Raw genomic sequence first — 22,398 nt, 5'->3', positions numbered from 1 at the left:
GGATTGTGATTCAAACTTTAACTTTTTGCTCAATCCAAAATGAAATGAAATGAAATATTCAAAGGGAAATTTATGCCATATTCTTGGCATCCTTGCTCTTTCATTGATTTCCAACTCAGAATTCCATATAATTTTTCTACGTTTCTGTTTTTTTTTTCGCTGGATTGTGCCGGAAATGAATTCCAGAATTATGCAATTCATTAAGTGCTTTGATTATTTTGTGGTCTCTCATTCTCTAGATGAAAGATGAAAAGACGCAGACGAGGGGGCAGCAAAAATTGTTTTTGGAAAAAAAAGGGCAAAAATATTTTTTGATTAAAATATTTTCTGTGTCTGCTTAGAATTTAAAATATGCTCTTTGGGTTCGAGTTTGAGTTCCTTTTTGGTTTAGGGTAGTCATAAAGACTTCATCAGTATGATGATAATGAAGATGATGGTGATGATGATGATGATGCCATTTGGCAAGCTGAAAAAACATACAAAATACGTCCAGTCTATGGTTTTTTCTTTTTTTTTTGGGGAAGAGAGCGAGAGTGAATGAGTGAGTGTGTGTGTTTCTGTTAATTGAGTTTTGTGGCTCTGTGACTTTATTTGCGGTAGCGAAACATTTAATTCTTCTTCTCATTCTACTTCTTCTTTTTTCGTACACTTGCCAAAGGGGTATATACATTTCGTTTTTTTGTTCAGAAGTTTGCAATGAATAGAAGGATGCGATAGGAGACTCGTGTATGTAAAGCAAATGAGCGACTTTGAAAAAAGTTGCCATCAATTTAAATTTTTTAGTTTTAAAAGATTTAAAATTAGGCATCTATAATTTTTATTCTTTTAAGTTTTAACTTATTTATATTTTTATTGAATTTTCATGAAATCAAATGATAAGGTTTAAGGTTGAAGCTCTCCAAGTTATTAATCATTTAATCAGATATTCAATTAATTTATTCATTATTCGTAATGTTTTCTATAAAATTTTAGTTCGATTCGTTAATAGTAAGAAGATTGTTCATGGGAAAAAAGAGTTTTTGAAAAAAATGTAATATAAAAATATTTTCTGCGAGTCTCAATAGCATCCTAGAAGTATGCTTTAAAAATTTATATATTTTTAACGCCCACAAAAATAAACCAAATACAAAGAACTCTCGATAACTTAGCTTCCATAAGACTAAGTATAATTATATTAAGCAAGAAATAGTTGTTAATTATAAATTATAAATTTAAGCAAGAAATAGTTGTTAATTATAAATTAAAAAATCTCTTGTTTTAGGCATTGCGAAACACATAAAACCAACAATTACAATAGAATTTATTGTGATTCTCTTTTGGCTCAAAATTTTAGAGCAATTAAACTTCGTTGTGCTCGAAATGAAACCAATTCCCTGTTTTATTACTCTTGTTATTGTAGTTGGCAAAAACTATTAGCAACTGTGTGGTTGTAATGTATATAAAACACAAATAAAATACACACAACCGAAAACAAATCCTTTCGAAATTACTGGCAATTGAGTGAAATTGAAAAAGTTGTGATTGTGTGGCGAAGAAGAGAATTATCAGGAAATTGAGGAATAATGAGATTTTAATGTAAATCACATTGAATTGCACTTACCGGACGCAATTCGCTGACATCCCAGCCCAGATATTCGGCAACGGCCATCATCTGATTAACAATGGCATCCATTTCGGCAGTATCCAGGACCCCATTGCTGTCCGTATCGTATAGCCGGAACATGACTGCAAGAAGCAAGACAATAAATACATGAATGAATGAATGAAATGAAATGAAATGAATGAGTGGATGGTTGGATGGGTGGGTGAGTTGAATGAATGAAGGAGTGACCAGGGTCACGAGACTTACATTCAAGCTTATCCTCGGGACGTCCAGCCTCGAGCAGTGATAAATAACAAACGACATCCTTGAGCGGAACCTTAAGTGTCAATGGATCAAAATGTGAGAGTTTGCGTGCCAAGAGTTTAATGTCAGCTGCAAAATAAATAAAGTAAATTGAAGTGAGTGAAAGAGACAGATAGAGACAGAGTGGAAAAACTGGAAAAGTGTAAACGAAACGCTCAAGTGCATTCATTAAATACTTTTCTTGTCAGTGACTGAGTGAGCGCCTGCAATTGACAGCTGGCTAAAAGCGGAAAAGTTCATCCTCATTATGCTTAATGTTAATTGCCGCCAACAACAAATTTCAACCAAAAACAAAAACAACAAACAACAAAAAAGTGAGGTTTTTTATTCCACAACTTCTCGGGGCGCACTTTGCTTCTTTTTAATTAACTTGTGACCGAAGCAAAATGGCATTAGCAATGCAAAAAGCTAATTTCGCGCTTTTTTTTCGCCATTTAACGCCAAACGATGATCTAACTTAACTTAAACCATGTATTTGCCCCCCATCCCCCCATCACCTCTTTCACTCTTTGCAAATTCTAAATCCCTTTAGGAAACTTTTCTCATAATATGCTTCAGATACTTTTTAAGTTACTTTCTGAGTGTGTGTGTGTGTGTGTTTTGCCTTATTATTAATTTAATTTGCGCCTAATGACATTAATATCGATTTTATGAAAACAAAACAAAATTTCCTGCGAAAATTTACCAAAACTCCTTCGAGCACACACTCCTCTCTCTCTCTCTCCATCTCGATTTCTCCTACTCCTATATTATGTGTATGCACACACACACACACAAAGGACCTGATGATTGCCAAGTAATCCTTATACAAAACATTCGCCCTTTTGGCTAAATTAATTACACTCACAGAAACGAACATGTGCACAAGAAAATTTGATTAAAGATTCCATTTTATTTTTTTTTTTTTTATATTTTTTTAATGCAATTAAAATCACAAAATTGAGAACTTTACTTCAAAGTTGAACAAGCGGAAAAAAAATCAATAAATCGCTGGCAATTAAATGCTTTTTGTTTTTTGTCCATTCGTTTTAGATATCAATGATAACTTTTAAGTCAGAAATCATCAACAAAGTATGACTTTTGACTAATAAGAGAAAAATGTCCTTCAAATTGAAATGAAATCAAATCAAACGTACCAACGCCACCAGGCAATTAGAGTTTGAAAGTTTATTAATGGTTTATGGTCTATTTAAAAGACAAGAGGGGAGAATATTGTAAACCAACAAGCTGAAAAATAAGAAGAATAGTTTTTGTTTGAGCCGAGCTTACAAAAGTGAAGGACAATTTAAATAAACGATGAACAGGGAACAGATAAACAGAGAACCTTAAGAGGTTTCGAATATTACATTTCCAGTCACTTGTTTTCTATCAGACATGATCATTTAGAAAAACCTTATGGTTATATATCCTCTTTAAAGACACAGAAACTTAACTCTACATGGCAAGTCTTCGAAGTAAAAAGTTCTTACATGAATTAAAGACTTTACTTGTATTAAGTAAACAAAAGTTAGAAACATTGATTAATATATTAAGATTATGCAAATAAAATGAGGAGCATTATCTGCTAAACCTGCGAAGAGGCTTGCGATGAAAAATATTACTCATACGCCTAGGTGAACACTAATCAATATACTCTCAATTTAAATTTATATTACTAATAAAATAAGAAATCTATGTAAATTATATTACAATACTCATATTAAATATTACTCATACGCCTAGGTGAACACTAATCAATATACTCTCAATTTAAATCTTTGGCTTCACAAGGCTAAGCCGCTAGTTTGTTACATTTCAACCTTAAGAGACAAACATTGAATGCTTCAAAATAAACAGATTTTCAAATCATATAAGAAACAACATTTTTAAATAACTTTTCTTTATTCTTATGCCAAAATGGGTCATTTCCATAATTGAGTCTTAATGTGAGTGAGCGTGAGAGCAAGATATACTTGTAATTTATATGTTAATGGAGATTGTTGTCGAAAAATGTAACCCATAAGTTAGACAAACACATTTGAAGTGCCTTAACCCGACCAAACACTCAGTCACTCGCCGGCCCCACTGCCCGCTCTCCCCCTTGTTTGTCCCAGCCACTTTTGGGGTTTAGCTAATTATGTTTGCTTAAATGTTGCCAATAAATTAAAAGGTTAATATTTGCTTTTAATATTAATAACTAAATGAGAGACGACTATATGTATGCTGCTGCTCATTCCCATTGGCTTTTACTTGAGTTTTGTCAACAGAATTTGAGTATGATGAATGCATTAAATGTATGCAGATCGATGTCAGAACTGGATATTTGCCAGGAATAAATTTAATTTCGTGTGCACACAAAACCATTGAGAGCGAGGGAGACACAAACAGTAGATGGGCAAGAAAAAAAGCAAAGCAAAACTAATCCAATTAGCGCTTTGGGCACCCACATAGAAGCCAAAAGCCCATATCTTGCTTAATATATAATGCTAATAGCAAATTCCTGACTGTACTCCACTTATTTGCTGTTTGCCTTTTGACCCCAAAAACGCAATTTTCGACCGACTAACAGCAACAGCACCCACAGCACCCAACGAGAGAGACCTTGTCTCGGGGCACAGGACTCACGACTCAGGACTCAGGACCCAGACCCAGACCCAGGACACACAATTGCGTGGCGAAACAAAAGGCGAAGAAAGAAAAATAAAAAAATGAAATTTACGTTCATTAATCATTCTCGTGCACATTTCAAACAGGGCCAAATGAATGGAAAAAGCAAAAAGAAGGGAAAGAACAAAAAAAAAAAAACCAAAAAACAAAAACAAAAAAAGGAAACCGAAGGATAGCAGACAACAGAACAAAAAAACATTTCCGTTGCATACTTTCAGGCCTTGTCTTTGCAATAAATGTTAATTTTACGCATTGCCGCGGCGTAAGGGGCCAAAACAGGATAGCGATAAAAAGCCAGACAGAGATGGCCTTAACAAAGAGCGTGTGTGTGTGTGTGTGACAGAGAGAGGGATAACGAGAGGGACAACGAGAGGAACTTGGTCTTGGGTTTGGGACAGAATTTCCGCATTTTACGAGTGCTATTCGTGAAATGCAAAAATTTTCTAATTGGGCGTTGATTTACGACACGATCTCTGTGAGTCATGAATTTGTCTCTGTGTTCTCTCTGTTCTTTCTGTTATTTACTTTACTTTATTATCACACTAACACACACTGAGAGAAAACTAGAAATAACTACGAGGTGTGTAATAACCCAAATAATTGTCTTTTAGGGCCTCATTTGATGGAACAGATTTAATGTTGCTATCCCTACTAAGATGCAAAAGTATCTTTAATTGGTTAATAATTGACCTTTTAACCTTTTCTTTAATTTACACCAACATAACGAGAGATAATTTATCAAGTCATCTTAATTAATTTTCACCAAATTGCAGGAAGCTAATAAATAACTAATTTGCGTATAAATACTTGCATTTAATTATTTATAAACCTTTAATAGTTGCTATTTTCTTACAGTGCATACAATTTCACTTCCTACTTCCGGTTGAAAACTTTAGCAAAGCTTTCACTTGGCTTTCTTCCATGAATTGTGTGTTTTTTTTTATTTTTGCATAATTTATGAACTCATGAATTAGTGGCCCTGACTTAGGCAAATGCTGATTTTTGTTTTCATCCTAATTAGTGAGTACAAGAGCAGAGGAAATAAAAAAGTAGGTACAATAAAGAAACTGAAAGAAAAAACGAATTGCTGGTAAACAGCAGGAGGCAAGTAAACTACAACATTTCCCTTACCATTCCCATTCCCCTTCGTCCTTTTACCATTTTCTTTTCTTCTTTCTCCATTGCCATTGAGTAAGTATTTGCATTTACATTTGCCAGTGACCCAATGTGTGTGTGACATGACATCCTTATTTCAATTTCCACTTATTTTTCTTCATTTTGCACCTCCCCGTTTCTCTCCACCACCACCGCAATGTCTACCACCCTGCCACTGCCACTGTCAGTTGGCATTTTCTGTTGCTGCTGTCACTTGTGTCTGTCGCCAAAGTAATCTGTTTACAAGTGACAGTTGCAATTGAAATTCTTGCGCAGAAATACACCAAAGATGACTGGATGGATGGGTGGAGGTATCTATTACTAGTTAATTGAACAACAAGCGACTAATTGCTGGATCCGTATACCATAAAATGTTAAATTAATACTCACTGTCAATTTTACAATTAACCGAATTGGAGCTTTTCTTCGAGGAATTCCGTGACATTTGTGAATGATTCGTTTGCGAATGCGATGGACTAGAATCGACGGAACGACGTGAGGCATTGTTTGTCTGAAATTGGGTTTAAAATGGAATATTAATACATTTGAAATTTTGGAGTGATAAAATTCCCATATTGACAATAAACTTAAAGTTTCAAACCCCCCAACATATGTTTTTCTTAGTAGCTATTATAGGGATATTTATTTGATCTAAGTAATCGATTGACTTTCGATAAATTACAAGTTTTAAGCTGTTTCTATATATTTAGTTAGTATGTTATTGTTTAATTTTAATTTAAATTGATTTTCTGGTTATAAATTATATAAAGGAATGTGAAATAAGCAATAAATATCGATATTTTAGCGATAAAAATGATCAATTAAAATTTCAATCGATAAGTAATTTGTTTTAAGCTTTAATAATAATCCGGATATATGACTAACTATTCTTAATATATAAGCAAATGAATTTTAAGTAATAAAATGTATTGATTATAGTTCCCTAAAGTATGCAAAGAATATTGAAAACAATTATGAGTAGCTGCAAATGTCTCGACCATAGCAAATTCTTAGTCATTTTAACATATTGTGATCAATTTCACAGCAAAAATCCCACAATTAGTTACCTACTTTACCAAAATTTATCATATGTGAGATATATCGATTTTGATTAATCCTACCTACCTGAAATATGCTCGGTCCACTGGCCAAGGGGCTGGGCGTTACTGTCACCATGGGATGGACACTGCCTGTTTTAAGGTATTGAGACCAGAAATGCTAAAATGCTCGACCACGATTAATTTAAGGCTCAGGTCTTACCCGTTTTGCTGGGATCATGCGTGGAAACCAGATGTCCGCCCAACGAGTGTTGTAATTTATCCGTAATGCCATGGATTTTGTCTACAAAGCTGCTGCGTGCCTGGGCCTGAGCCTCGCTGACTCCGCTGTTGCCGGCTCCACCGCCGCCACTTCCTCCTCCTCCTCCGCCACTGCACTGGGGCATCAGCTCGGCAATGCTGTTGATGTTCGGTATGGAGCCTAATTACAAAATGGAAGGGAAGAAATGCTCCACAATTATTCACATGCAATGTGGCATGTGAGGAGGGTCTGAGGTTGAGGTTGCTGGATGCTGGATGCTTACCCTTTGTATGGGACGTGACCGGGGCACAGGCTGCTGTGCTGCTAATGGCTGCCATTTGATTGAGCGCCTTGCCATGCAGCTGGGCCTGGGTGACATTTGGCTTGAGGAAGGACACGAACAAATGTTTGGCCAGGTCCAGCGGTGCCTCACAGTCCAAGAAGGCATCCAGAAATCGTCGAAAGCCATCGAAATCAATGTCCTGTGAAAAGCAGAAAACGGAGTTAAAAACTTTAACAGAAACCAAACCAAAAAATAAATGTGTAATAAATTTGTGCCTCAAGGATCAAGGATGAGAGATAAAGGACCAAGGACGACGTAGTCAGTGTAGCAGCAAGTGACAAGCTAAAATGTTTGCATGAATCTTTATACATATTTTTCGTTTGCCCAGAGACCAAAAGAGATATTTTATGTTTGCCCATCACACAAGTTTATGAGGGATTCTGATGATGTTGCTCATGTTGCTGATGTTTCTGGAGTTGCTGCTGCTGTTGCTGTAGCTGCTTATGCAACATAATATGTTGACGCTGTCGTTGTCAGTTGGCTTAAATTAAAGCTGCACATTTCTCATCTTTTTATTGTCGCTGACAGCGGCAATAGTAGCCGTAGCACAAGATGAAGAAGAAGCCCTGCAATGGCTTTATTACAGCCAACGGAGCGTATGATTAATATACATTCTACATATTGTGACACAGACTGAAAGTGCTGATGGCAAAACTGGGCGACTCGGCGACAAGCGGCATGAAGAGTCTGTGGTAAGTTAAGGGTGAAGGTTGGAGAGAGACGGCTGCTTGCATTGTTGCAATTAAACATGAAATAATTAAATATATATGAGCATATGTAGGTATGCATATGCAAAAGCCAAAAACTAAACCACTGAAAATATTCCCCAACACAGAAACTTGAGACAAATGCGAAATACGTTTTGTAGTTTTGTATCGAAAATTGCAATTATAATGTTATCTAATATAAACCAGGTACAAGAAGCCTATATATGAAAGCAATTTCTTGTCCACGAAGTTAATACACAAACAAAGTCTTTGATAATACCTTACAAATGCCTTAATACACATATTATCTTGGACATGACTGTAATTATATTGCAGTAGGTCGCAATGAGTAATTGTCAAAGTCATCTTACTCCTTTTCTTGAGGCTTAGATTGCAAGAGAAACCAATGAGACTCTTGGCATAACAAAGCATCAGTTCTTTAATAAGCACTTTAGTGTTAAGTTAAATACCTCAAAGTTCAAGGAAATTAAAGTTTGTTCTTTGAATTTTCCACAGCATATGGGGAAATGATTAATTTTATGACATTTGACTAGAATTTCTTTTCACAAGCCTCTTAAACTATGCAGAAGCCACATAGATCTAAGTCACTTCTTTCTACATAAGAAATTATACACAAAAAAAGAAGACAAACCTTATGCCTAATGACTTGCTATGTAAATAAGAGTCTTGGAAAAAAACTTCTTTATTTTATAAAGGACCAAAAGTCCTTGATTCAAACTGTATGCAGAGGTTGTCAGCACATTTTTTTTCTTCTCCTACTTTGCTCCTTCTAATACCAAGGAAGTGTTTTTTTTTTTCTTCTTTTGTAGATTGTGGTGTAGAATTTCGTTTGTATGTTGACTTTTTTACCATTTCGAGTTTGATTCTTGGGAAATTTGGCATTAGAATCACACATACATAGAGCGGGAGAGAGGGACAGGGACACATATGAAATGCCATTTTCTTTTTTTGACTTATTTTTGCTATGCTGTGAGAATTTATAATTATGTATATATTATTTTCTTTTTCTCGTTTTTGGTTGTTGCTGGTAAACCATTAAATTCGTATTTACATGGGTCCATATCAAATCTCAACGTTTTTTTTGCCCACACGTAACTACGTGCTTGTAAATGTCCCTCAGGGATATCTTCTGCTTTCTTCCACTCTGCAATGAGTGGGTGGGTGGGGTGGAAACTTTACAGGCGTCAAAGTTTTTTATGGAATCGAGGCAAATTACATGTCAACAGCAACACCACGTGTAATGTCAATACATTGACAGTTCTTCGTACTCCGTTGCGATGCTTAAATCAACAAAAATTCCGCCTCGACATTGATAGACGCAGACAACCCAGACGACGACGATGACGACGCGCCCAATGACATTGATAGACAGAGACAGGGTGAGACTGAGGCGGAGGCAGGACAAAATGCCAGATAAAAGAGAAGATTTAAAGAGATTTTACAGTTGCCAGCTACAGTAACAGTTACGGTCTCAGTTTTTCAGTTGCAGTTACGTTAACAGTTAATCACATGAGCGGAAAAATTTCGCTAATTGGAAAATGAACGAATCATGCAGAAAGAGCAATTCCATTTCCATTCACAGCGTCTTCAATCTCTCTTTATCTTTTGCATAGTATGCACCGATTGATTGGCTGATTGGTTCGATTTGACTCAAGAACTCATTTGAAGCCTTCTCTATAGTAGCTGGCTTATCTGGAGTCTTATCTGCATATCATTTGGTTTACTAGTCCTTACGCAACGACCACATCTTTGAGGCTGGTGTAGAAGACAATTGCAAATCGCTTTAATTGCCAAAACCAAGTGCCTATTAAAGTGAGCATCTTCCACTTAAGAGTGCTAAGATTGAGATGGACGAGTGCTTGGTTCTTCAAATTAGCTCACCTCGTTGATAACTGGCTAAGGTCAGTGGTAGATCTAGGGCTATGAAGTGTGGGAACTTTGTCCCCTTAAGTATGCAAAAGGCAGTCCGAAAAGTTCCTTTTAAAACATAAGTATGATAAAATTCTGTAGGTACAAAATATTTCTCGATGAAAAACATAGTTCATAAACAATTTTTTAGTTACTAGGCAAACGACTTAGTAAGTGCTAAAACTATATTGAAATGAACTTACAAACAAAGGTCTAAAAGATCTTCTTTTATGATTTTTTCTCCATTTATAAATTAATTAAACTGTATGTGAAACTATTATTAACATTATTAAAATACTTTCGAGGGATTTTCATGAAAATTACACGACTTGAAAATGAATTTCTCTTCTGGGCAAAAAAAAAAAATGAGTACTCTAAGCAAATGAAGGCCAAATAAAAGGCAATGTTGTTTAGTGTAAACACTAACTGGACTGAACAAATAAGACCAATTAGGGATTGGGTTTTTATTATCTCTGTTGTTTTAAATTTCATGCAAAATGAGGAAAATATATATATACTGTATATGTTTTGTATACTATATATTGTGGAGAACATTAAAGATTGAAGAGAATTTGAGTTCATTTTGTAGGCACTTGGTGGCACTTTAGTGGTGGTTTGGGCATGGGCTTGAGCTCGGATGGGTTTGGGCCCATAATGAAACTGAATACAAGTAAATGGAAATTTATACTCATGGCTATATAGAGAAAAACAAAAGCAGCAAAAGCAGCAAAAGCAGCAAAAACTGCTTAAAGCAAACTGAGCGCAAATGGCAACGACATGCCTAAGTGGAGCTGGAGCTTATATTACATACGCAAAAACACACATACACACACTAAAACACCCACACACAAACACCAGCATATACATATATATAGGATATAGAAGCACTATAATAATGGCGCGAATTGTGTTAAGAAAATTTATTTAGCCAGCAACGAGATACGCGTGCGAAAAGCAGACTCTCTTCGCCTCACACACTTGTATCGTGCGTGAAGGCATGGCTTAATGAATAAATATTCAAGCATATTTTTGGGGGCTCAGTGCGTATGCGTGATATTCATTACAGCCTCTAATCACACATACACATGCATGTGTGTACAGGCCATTTAGCACTTCTACTTCACTTCGCCACCGACGTCATCTCCTCTCATCCTCTGTTCCGAGAATCCTTGCTAATCTACAACGCAACATTCATTATGCATTGCATACTTTTTGGGGGCGTTGTTCTAAAAACAAATGAAACTTAAATCCAAAACGAACGAAATTTTCAACCAGTGAATCCAGTGAAATGCGACTCTAATGAATGGCTTTCAATAATGTTCCATTGTGCTTATCAATTTGCAACCAGAGAGACAAAAGACAAGGCGTTCATTCGTTTTCATTTTACTCAAATAAATTTCACAGCAAACCAGAGTGAAAAAAAAAAAACTAAATACATATAACCAAAGGACATGGCCCAATGGCTTCGAGACGCTACGCTACGATGACGAGTCACTTAAGCAGTTGCTTTTAATTAACTTAATTGAAGCGTTGAACCAGAGAGCGTAGTCATCGTCGTAAGCGCTGTCGCCATCGTCATGTAAGCAGCTTTTCATCAAGACCGAGACCAAGACCAAATAAGTATTCCCTCTGTTTTAGCTAGAAAAATTCATTTCATTTGCTAAAATATTTACACCAAATCCTTCGTGTCACAAAAACAAAAAAAAAAAGATAGAAAAAAAATTATGTATACAACACTGTTAATTTGGCGAGGACTTTGTCATACCCTTGAATTAAATCAGTCTCAGGGATTATCATGTAAGAAGACGTTTTTAAGTGAAGCCCTTGTCTATCTCTGAGCTATGTTAGAATTCCCTTTATGAAACTTTTAAAGAAATTTTAGAACTTTCAAAGAATCTTTGTAGCATAGAGACTTTCGGAACTTTAAAGTTACAAGGCTTGAGAAAATTATGAAATTTTGTTGAAAACAATACAATACTTTTGTTTTTGCTGTTTACGGCATACTTTAAGGGGCAAAGTATCTCCCATTACCAAGCTCCAGATTTGCCTAACTTCATAGCCTTGTTATTGATTCTAGAAAGTATTTAGAAACTTCTTAATGGATCTAAATAATCTAATGACTTGTCAAGGGTCAAGGGTCTAAGGTCTACATAAGGAAATACCTTTGTATTTCGTTAAAAAATTTAATCAAAGTAATCTTTGCTCTCTGAGCATCATTCATTTCATTTTGATCTTTGTAATTTAAGATTCGAAATAGCTTACCATGACTATTAAAATACAGAAAAAGAAAGTTCTTAGATGAAAAATGTCGTCTACTGAAAGATCATTGGCGTAATCTATAGAAGAGGAATTCCTCTTATAAATGCATTTAATCATTTCTTTTTAAAACCAAGAACTATTAAATGTTATTAAAATAGACACTTGAAAACGTTTTTCACTATTTTCAAATGGATTCTTTTCAATATGCGATGAAATTTTCACTATTTTTTGAAAATAAATCCATAAATATTATAACATCCTTATAAAATTTATAAATAATGATTGCATGACCTCAAGAAAATCATTTAAACTTGGAGGATAATATAAAAAAAGCTTCCCATATCTTTTAAATATTATATTTCTGATAAAGGAGCACTCTCAAAGATATGTAAGACCATCTTTGAATGATTGTTATCAACTTATCAACAAAGACTTTCACTAATTGAAAAGTTCCTTAATCTCGATATACCCTCTTTGCTTAGCCCATGGACATTACAGGGTATGTAAAACGTGAGCATGTGTAGTAACAGAAACAACAACAACAGCAACAGTAGCGTTCAATATCAAAGTGAATAGAGAGAATAAAAGCATAAAAAATATTCACTCCGCGTGGTTAGTGACGTTAAATTGAATGTACACAAGAGCTCGAACCTTTGGGCACCGATGGATCTCAGCATGGATGGGAAGGGGGTTTGGTGTGGTGTTGGAAAAAACTTAATTATACTTTTTCCATTTCGTTACGCTGACAAAAAAACAGAGCAAAAAAAAAAACCGAAATAATAAAGAACAGAAAGACGAAACAAAAAAAAAAGTATAGCAAAAACCAAATGGGAGATGGGAGAATAAAGCTACAGCAACGCCCCACGGCAACGGCAACCGGCAATGGCAACGACAATGGAAACGACATTGGTAGTCCAGGCGATATGTAAGTATTTCATTTTGTTTGTATTTCTGTATTGTATTTGTATATTGTATTGAAGTTAAATGAGCATGAGCTGAAGTAGATTTGACAATAAATTGAAAACCAGAATTGCCAAACACACATACACACGCACGAACTCTAGGATAATGCAAAAGGATGTCTGCGACTTGCATAAGACTCTGAGAATTAACCGAGACAGTTTCTCATTTAAATTTGTGCACTAACTAAGATATGCTATTCTGATTTCGATTACAAACTTCAGTTTACTCTGAGGGTTACAAGCTTATTTGCCAGAACTAATTAACTGGCATAATAAGTACTCAAAGGGTTTGCTCTTTCAATATGAGATGGGCATCCTCCTCCACTTTCTGCCCACGATGTTATATAATAATCGGCTTTTGTATACACAAAGTGATATAAATAGCATTAGCAGGCACAGTCAAGTGTTATTCAATTGACATTTTGGATATGTGGGGGGGGGGAATGTTTTATTACACTGAAATCTGTTTATTTTATTTCCAATAACATTGCTAAGGATTTTATTAATATTGCATGACAAAATTACTAAAAATTATTAATTCTATTAAAAGATAAACTAGAAATTAATGTTAACACTGCCACTAGATTTCCTTTCATTTAATTAGAAGTTTATAATTATAAGAACTTGAGGTAGGAGAAAATCCTATACAAAATTAGGAAAGAAAGGAGTTCTAGGAATCGCTAATGTCACTTTGGGTTTGTCTTGCATGTTTCCCATTAGTTTCGCAACTAAACTATGCAATTTTTTGCTTCTTTATTTAATTAATTAACTTTATGCTTATCTTCAATATCATTAGCTGAGTTGGCACACACTGCGTATGAGTTATGGCTGAACTGAGAAGCCCAAAAAGTTTGCTATCAAATTGAAAATTATTGAATGATACAAAAGAGGAAAATTTACAAGGAATAGCAAATATATGTAATTAAAAGAGTGGGATATCAACTTAAAGATTGGCTTAAATCTTCTTGCCGCAAATCAATAACAAAATTTTAAATTCTATCTAAACCAAAAATAAGAAAACTATTTGCCTATATATTGCCTATAGAAATTGATTGAAAACTTGATTCATTTGAAGTTGTTGACGGTTTGTTGAAAACTTTTGCTCTTTGTGTGTCAGTTAGTCAGTCAGTTACTTAATCACTGGAAGCTTGAATAATTTAGTAAGCTAAAACGGAAATCAACATTTTGTTTCGTTTTGCACATTTCCCTCTCAGATAGTCAGTCAATCAATGGGAAATGGGAATAGGATTGGTGTGTGGAAGTGGACACGAAAGTAGAGGTAAAGCGGTGTCAAAGAGCTTTATATGTGATGTACTTGTTGGCGGCACATGTTGCCAACCTGACTGCCTCTAAGCCACATCCCGCTCTTCTCCCGCCATCGCTCTGTGTTTCTCTCTCTGTTTACCCGGATGGATTCGAGCAAGTTTCGTTATTAATTTGGTTTTGTCTGTGTGTTGGCATCTCTGTTGATGTCTAAAAAGGTTGAGATTGAGGTTCAGTTCCTTTGCCAACAGGTTAGGCTACGGGGCCAAAGAACAAATTGATGAAGTTGCGAGGATTTTGAAATTAATTTACTATCTCCATTCAGGTGAAGTAACTCTTCGACTTTTACATTCTCGACCAACATTCAATGGCTTTCAATTTGGCATTCAGGCATAAACTTTAAGAACAGAAACAGAAACCGAATAAATGGAAAAAAAAAGACCTGACTGTGATTTATTGTGTGGCATAAGAAGATTTACTTTCAATCTTTTGCTCCGATTCATCTCCACCTGGGTAAAGCCCCCTCAAGTGGGTCTGGTCTATTGAAAAGATGTGTGTGTGAGTGTGTGTGTGTGTGTTTGTGTGCCTGTTGGAGTCGCCTTTCATCGTCTCACAATGACCCTGAGAATTACTTAAAGTTAAGGCTTATAAATGTAACCCTAAACGTTCTCCAGAATCCTTGAATACCTGACTTTGGATAACACAGCATTTCGAGCATTTCAGTTAAATTAATTGCAAAAACGATAAAAAGAGGACAAACTTACCCCATCTGGTATGCATTTGGGCGTGGCTGTTGCTGTGGGACTGCAAAACTCCTTCAGCACATCCTGCAGCTTGCGTGTGGAATCTGCAATGAAAAATCAACAAAATAGTGAGCTAAAATGTAAGCCACGGATTATGCAAACTTCTAGAAGTGGAGGAGCAAGAGGTGAGATGGCATCAGGTGTCTTAGCTGCACCCTGTCACGCCTCGGTCTCGTGTCAATTGCTCTAGTGGCGCCAGTTTAATCGATGTCTTAAGTGGGGCACTCTGTGGGCGATGCAACACACACGCACACTCTCAAATACACACACAGCGAAAAGTATAATTAACTAATGGAAAACAACAACGACAACTGAACCACTGACAGAGAGAGAGAGAGAGAGACAGAGAAGGAATGAATGTTACCTGACATATGTATGTATATAAGTTGTGTTGAGAGAACTTTAGTTAAACTGGGTTAACTTGGCAGTCAATTGCCCAAAATGTGAACCCATCGTCAGAGAGTCAGAGTCAGAGTCAGAGCCAGAGTCAAAGTTTTATTAACTTAATGAGAGTTTCGTATGTTGCATGTACGTTACGTTGTTGCATGGGGCAGTCTGTTGGATTTGCTGTTTGCCTGCAACCGCAATTCTCTAGAGTGTTTGCACTTGAATACTTCATGGCATTGGCTGCAGCTGTTGCTGACACTTTGCCATTCTCAACAATCTACCAGCCATGCAACCAGTCAACCACCCTAAAAACCATTTCCAACCACACACTAATACGCACCTGCAACCGCACCCAAACCAGTAAGAGACAACATAACCTACGATTCAAGAGGGTCGTTTGATTACTTTAGCAGACAACCAATCTAAAATCTTACGATAGATTTTCTTTTGATCCTATTTTTTAAGCATATTTGAGGTAAGTAACTATAAATCATTCTAGAACTCGGTTCTCCGAAAGTCGATAATGTCTTGCTGAGTCCTAGTAAACATCTATTTCATGCTAAAAGTTGTTAAGAATTATAAGTACGTTTCAACTGGTTGAGAATTATAAGTGAATTAAGTTCTAAATTGAGAAAAAACTCTATAAACTCAAACACTCTACTTAAAACTTTACTATAATTGTCAAATAGTTTGAACAGAAGAGAGCATTATTTAATAAGAATAAACAATTCCTTTTTTATTCCGTTTAAACTAGACAATTGGTGACTATTAAAGATAGTCATGGAGATTGATGATGCTCTACACAAATTGCAATTACATTTGCCAAATACACATCTTCTGAAGTACTTTATGAACAACTCTTGTGTACATTTACTCTTTACTTTTTAGTAAGAAAGACAAGGGAAAAATTCCAACTGATGGTTACCCAACTTAACTCAACTATCTTAAAATCTTTCATCTTCAAAATAATGACTAAATAGAGTGTGGGCTTAACTAAAATGCTTATAAGAATAGTTGGGATATCTCTGTAAGTTTTTGTTTCAAGGAAAAATGCAATCCCTAACCCCTCCCCACCCATCCCACACACTTCATCTAAACATTACTCATATAGAGTAATTCCCTTTGGCAAACTGCTTTAGCAGTGAAGTGCATCATTTGCAAAAGGTAAACTACTTTACTCTACTATGTCAAATGGCTTTAGTTGCTGCAGTAGCAGCAAAACGAAAGAGTAAAATCCTCTGAGAGGATTACCGGAAATAGACATAACCACAGACCGTGACGGCTGACAGTGACTCGGTGAGTGAGTGAGTGGGTGAGTGAGTGAGTGAGTGGGTGGGTGGGTAAGGATTCCAGGACTAGTTGCAATTTGGGGTGGGGTAGTCAAATTGAAACGAAATCTATGCTGAAAGTCAATTTGGAGCAAACGAATTCCACAGAAATTTGTTATGATAAACCAATGGATAATGATGACGTTCCTTTCCTTACTTACTCTGGCTTCTCTAGTAGTTGCTTAGTTACTGGAATTTAAATTGATCGAATTGCTCTAGTTCTTTTTCGCACTCCATCAGTCAGTCAGGTGTTGAAGTCAATCAATTGAATTCAATGACATGTTAAACGTGTGCACTGATTGCACTTGAGTGAAATGCACTTTCAATTGAATGCATAATTAATCATTTTCAATTTCATATCCAATGAATGATACGAAGCATTCATATAAATAACTGTTTAATATGCTATATAAAAACAAACATTTCTTTTCATATCACTTTAGTTGAAGTTCGTTTTTGAAGTACCCTGTTTGGTTTTAATTTAAAGTAAATTTGTTCCGTTCGAGGGATTTGTTATTAAGTTTTTTTTTTATTGTTTTGAAGAGCTTCAGAAAAAGTAAAGTGCAATCGATAATAAAATGTTCAACGGGTTTATTTTAATAAATTTTTTTCCTTGATTTTAAAGAAATTTAGTAGATAAATTATTAGATAACCGTCTTAAAACAATATGAAACCAAAATACAGACTCAGTTGACTTAATATTAAAACATCAATTAACTTTTGCAGATAAATATTACAAAATTTATTCCAAATAACTAGAAAATTGTATGGAAATGTTTTAAAATTCCTTGGAGTTACTAGAAAATTTAATGGAAATGAAACTAACTTGGTTATGACCTCAAATGTTTCGTTTTAAACAATAAGTTAAAAATAAATATCTTAATTAATATTAACATTAACATTTCATGTCTAAAAGAAGTATTCATTATGCATCGTTTAGTTCGATAACTTATATAAAAACAGCCCTGGGAAACTTTTCTTCGATAGACTATAAAGTTTATGAGAAAATCGTTTCGAAAAAAAGATTGCAAAACTTTTGAACTTATAATAGGAATGACCTGAAGTCACACTCTATTCGAATATGTGGAAATGAATTTACATTTGACTAAATTTTCTGGATTAAATAAGCCTTTCTTTTTTGATTTTCAAATAGACTTTACAGGGTATTAAGTAAATGATTTACATTTAATAAACTTACATGAGGCCAATTCCTGTAGCTGCAAGAATTCTCTTGGTGATAATTTATCCCATTTCTGTGCTGCAATGCCAATATTCATGTTGCCTGAAAGTATGCAATAATGCCGAGACAAAACAAAATACATATAATAATAATAATAATACTGGTGACAAATTGTAATCATCCAAGCCAAGTCAAACCAACCAATAACAACAACAACAACAACAACAACAAAAATACAGTCAGAGAGTCGTCGTCTGTCCATTTATAATGCAAATTCAAGCATAATTTATTGCAATTTGCATTTACAAATGCCAATAGGGTGTAAATGCAGGAATTATTGACTCACCCACACACACACAACACACACACACACGCACACACAAGTAAGAACATACAATCAAACACCCACAGCCACGTGCCAATTTGATAGTATGTGTGAGAAGCACGTAACTTTTGTGTGTGGTTGTGTGTGTGTGTGGGCACAGCCATCCTCTGACTACCTTTCCCCCCTCGGTTCGTTCGGTGGAGGGGAAAAACCAATAAAATGTTGAAATGTTGAAAACTTAATTGGTAAAAAAAAAAAAATGTTTATCGCACACGTAAACGCTTTTAGCTTGACAATCCTCAAGTTGTTTCGATATATATATTTTTATCCCACAACACAACAGAAAACAACACACCATCACCACCACCTACAACAACATCAATATAAACTATAGCAACAACAACCAGCAAACTAAATAAATAGCGAATAGAAATTCGCACAATGTCCTCCTGCCAATGGGGAATAAAATAGACGAGCAAAACCATTCACTAATTTACTAGCCAGATTGAGTTTATAAAAATGTTTCTCTGACTTTCAATTGCATTAAAAGAAAATGCTAAAAATAAAACACAAGCATTTAGATCTTTCAAGCCAGTCGCAATTATTTTGAGCCAATTTTTCGAAATATATAGTTTAATATGAAACTTAAAGTTAGCCTAGGTGGGCAGCTTTAGACTCATATGTATTAAAGATCTGGGTTATTACTATGAGAAGATTTTTATGTCACCTGGAAGCGGGTTAAGAAGTGGGAAAATTCGCCATAAATGCCGTTTTAAGTTAACTAATTTCCATAACATATAAATAAAAATGTGTAAAAAAAAGTTCGACTTTAAAGCTCAATATCTTTCAATATTTTGGTATAATGTTATATAGGCTAATGTTTTTCATTTAAGTATGGAAAAATGTTTGTTATCAAATTAATGAATTTATGAATTGAATAGTTTCAAACATATTCAAACTCTGCAAGAGGGACCGAAATGCGATTCAAAACTGATTTTACTTATACGAGCACAAGATGCTTCAAGAAAATTCAAAAGACTTCGATACCCGCAGAATATTCAATCAATAATAACGAAAGCATTCAGATGAATAGCAGATGCTAATAAGTTTCACCTGAACAACAGGTCGTATGCGTGATATTATTCAAGTTACCATTGTATGTGCTTCAAATTTTGAAAAGTTTATGATATTTTAGTCATTTTAATATGATGTATTATGCAATATATCATTGCCCACTGTGCAATTTTTTTGTGATTTGTCAAAAGTGGAGGGAAACAAGGCACATTATGAGGCAATTTCCACTCACATTTGGTTATCTCTCAGTTGTGTGTGTGTGTGTGTTTGTGCGGGGGGTATGCCATTTGCTGTTTGACACGTCATCAGCAGAAGAAACAGCAGCAGCAGCAGCAGCAGCATCATTATTATTATTATTATCATCATCATCGTCATCAATGATTATTTACGTAAGCATAATCGTGTTTTGGCTTTGATCGGCAAACATTAATCGATGAGTTTTGTGGCGTCATAATGTTGCCACTCCCCCCTCCTCCCCCCGCCCAACCTTCAGCTGTTGCTACTGCTGATGATGTTGCCGCTGTTTCCGTACCGTTCCGTTGCTATCGCCTTAGTATTGGCGCATGTCATTTGTCGTTCGCCATTTGATGGCATTTTGGAATAACTCGCACACACACACACACACACTCCCACACACCCACTTACCTTCACACACACACACACTCATACACACCAAGACAAGTTGGCATGTGCCAGCAACAGACAGGTATACAAATGGGATAGATAGACAAATGGACTAACAGACGGACGGACATTCATTCGAGTGGTATTGCCAGCGGGATTTATATTTTATATTTCGTTCCGTTATATCGCGCTCTCTCTCACACACACACACACACACACACTTGCCCCACTCTCTTCTCACACCCTCACTCATTTGCTCGACTTTTTTTTTCTACGTTCTCGATTTTGCTGCTTTGGCATTTATTTTCGTCTTTTTGGCCATTTAACGTTTTTATTTATTCATTTCACAAATATTTTTATAAAGCTTTTGTCTTCAAATGTTGTTATTTTTAGATCTATGGCAAATTGTATCAAACTGATTGAACAAATGAATGACTGACTGACTGAATGACTAACTGACTAATGCATGGAAGTGCGTATAGTTTTCTTTTTTTTCTGTTGTTCTCTTTTCTATACGCTGCTCTTCATCCGGAAGGTAATAAAATATTAACAGGCACTTAAATAATGCCACGCCCCCTACTGCCCACCTAAAAAAAAAGTCATTATTTACAGCTCATTTGAAGTGGCTGGAGCCTGCAGAGCGTTAAAAGTTTTCTTTTCTTATTCTTTTTACCATGAAAAAGCAAATAAAAGTACTAATCAGCGGGTAATTAGCTTTAGAGAGCCGACTAGAATATACTCTCTAAAAAAACAACTATCTTCTTAGCGTTGCCATATCTTTTAACCATAAAAACTAACATGATGGGCTTGCCTTATTTTAAGAGACAACGGTAAACGTTTCATTCTGTCATTCCTCAATTGTTTTCTTTTTTTTGGGTTATATCTTCGGCATTTCTTGAGCAATTGAAATGAAATTCGAAATATAAATACAAACTTTAAAAATACAAATTTCTACGTCACAACTTCGAAAATAAAAACTTGACCTGCTTTTATACCTATACGATTTCATTCTCTCTTCTCTCTTGCTCTCTAAACAAGCAGAGAGAGAGAGAGATCCCTCATTAGCTCTCGACCAACAGCTGCTTTGCCTAGTTTAGTTAGCTGACGTTTCCGTAAACAGATTTATTTAGACTTAGCCTTCGTTTAACAGATGTTAGATGTAACAATTGATCAATGAAATGTTGTGAAATTTCACTAATGCTATGTGGTAACTATGTGGTTTATTGCAATTACGTTTTTTTCAATGACGTAGCAAATGATTCATAAACAACATTTATAGTTGAGGTAGTCAGTATCCAAGCAATTCAATGAATGGTGTCAGCTGTTTAATGCTGATCTAGTCATACATATGTATATAAAATTTATGACAAATGATTGCCCTGTTACATGCACACACACACACACACTCACACACACTTTGACTACTTTAATATGCTCCTTTATTGCCAGAGGTTAGAGGGTATAAAAACCACAGTATAGCCGTATATGGGAATGCTAATTGCGGCATTAAGATGGTCAGAGAGTTTGGGGGAATCTTTCGTTTTCTTTTGTAAATCATCAAATATATGTAAGACTCTTGAATGAAATGCTGCTGTTCTTAATGGTCGCTCTGACGGTCCTTGGCCATATCATGACAACGAAAAAACTTCAATAAATGGCCTGGATTTCCATGCTGCTTATTGGATTTGTCCCTTTTTTCCATTCGTTTGCCTTTTCTTCTCTTTATTTCTTCGTTTTTTGGACAAAGTTCAATGTCCTTTCAAGTGCTTGCTCTGCTTTTATGCTGTCCACATAAAATATTATTAGATTATGCGTTTTTTTTTCTCCGTTCTGTTCTGTGTCAGTCTGTATCTGTATCTGTGTTTCTAAGCATGTAATTCGCATACAATAAGCGTCCTTTTTTTATGAGACACTCGCTTTGATAAAGGAACTCTTATTTGGCTTTCGTTCTTTTTGTTTTAGCCAACACAAAACACAACGAATATAAATTGCCATAAAATTCTCCAACAAACATAGATACAGGAAATTTTCTTTTTGATTTTTTCACATCTCTTTCGCTTAATAACAACAATAATAAAAGTAAATCAAATAAAACAGCAGCATATTGTGATTTTTTATGGGTTTTTGTGGGTTTTTTTTTTTTATTTTTTAAATAGCCCAAACCCACAAAAAAAAAAAGAAAATGAATCCATTTTTTCACCACATCAA

At 35.2% G+C, this 22,398-nt stretch overlaps 1 protein-coding gene across 1 annotated transcript in view; it reads right to left on the bottom strand.

The window, feature by feature from the left end:
• LOC6640433 (diacylglycerol kinase 1) overlaps window positions 1-22,398 on the bottom strand; it is a 58,172-nt gene that overhangs the window by 18,871 nt on the left and 16,903 nt on the right. The window contains exons 3-10 of the mRNA XM_002063510.4: window positions 18,186-18,269; window positions 15,234-15,316; window positions 7,290-7,488; window positions 6,968-7,186; window positions 6,833-6,897; window positions 6,098-6,218; window positions 1,850-1,975; window positions 1,601-1,725 (exon numbers count right to left, since the gene is read on the bottom strand). Of these exons, the coding sequence (XP_002063546.1) occupies window positions 1,601-1,725; window positions 1,850-1,975; window positions 6,098-6,218; window positions 6,833-6,897; window positions 6,968-7,186; window positions 7,290-7,488; window positions 15,234-15,316; window positions 18,186-18,264 (1,017 nt within the window). The 5' untranslated portion in view covers window positions 18,265-18,269. The remainder of the gene's footprint in view (window positions 1-1,600; window positions 1,726-1,849; window positions 1,976-6,097; window positions 6,219-6,832; window positions 6,898-6,967; window positions 7,187-7,289; window positions 7,489-15,233; window positions 15,317-18,185; window positions 18,270-22,398) is intronic.

The sequence above is a fragment of the Drosophila willistoni genome (assembly GCF_018902025.1).
Source record: "Drosophila willistoni isolate 14030-0811.24 chromosome 2L unlocalized genomic scaffold, UCI_dwil_1.1 Seg196, whole genome shotgun sequence".
NCBI classification, from domain to species: Eukaryota; Metazoa; Arthropoda; class Insecta; order Diptera; family Drosophilidae; genus Drosophila; species Drosophila willistoni.
The sequence above is the reverse complement of the archived record's forward strand: the minus strand, read 5'-3'. Positions and strand labels throughout refer to the sequence as shown.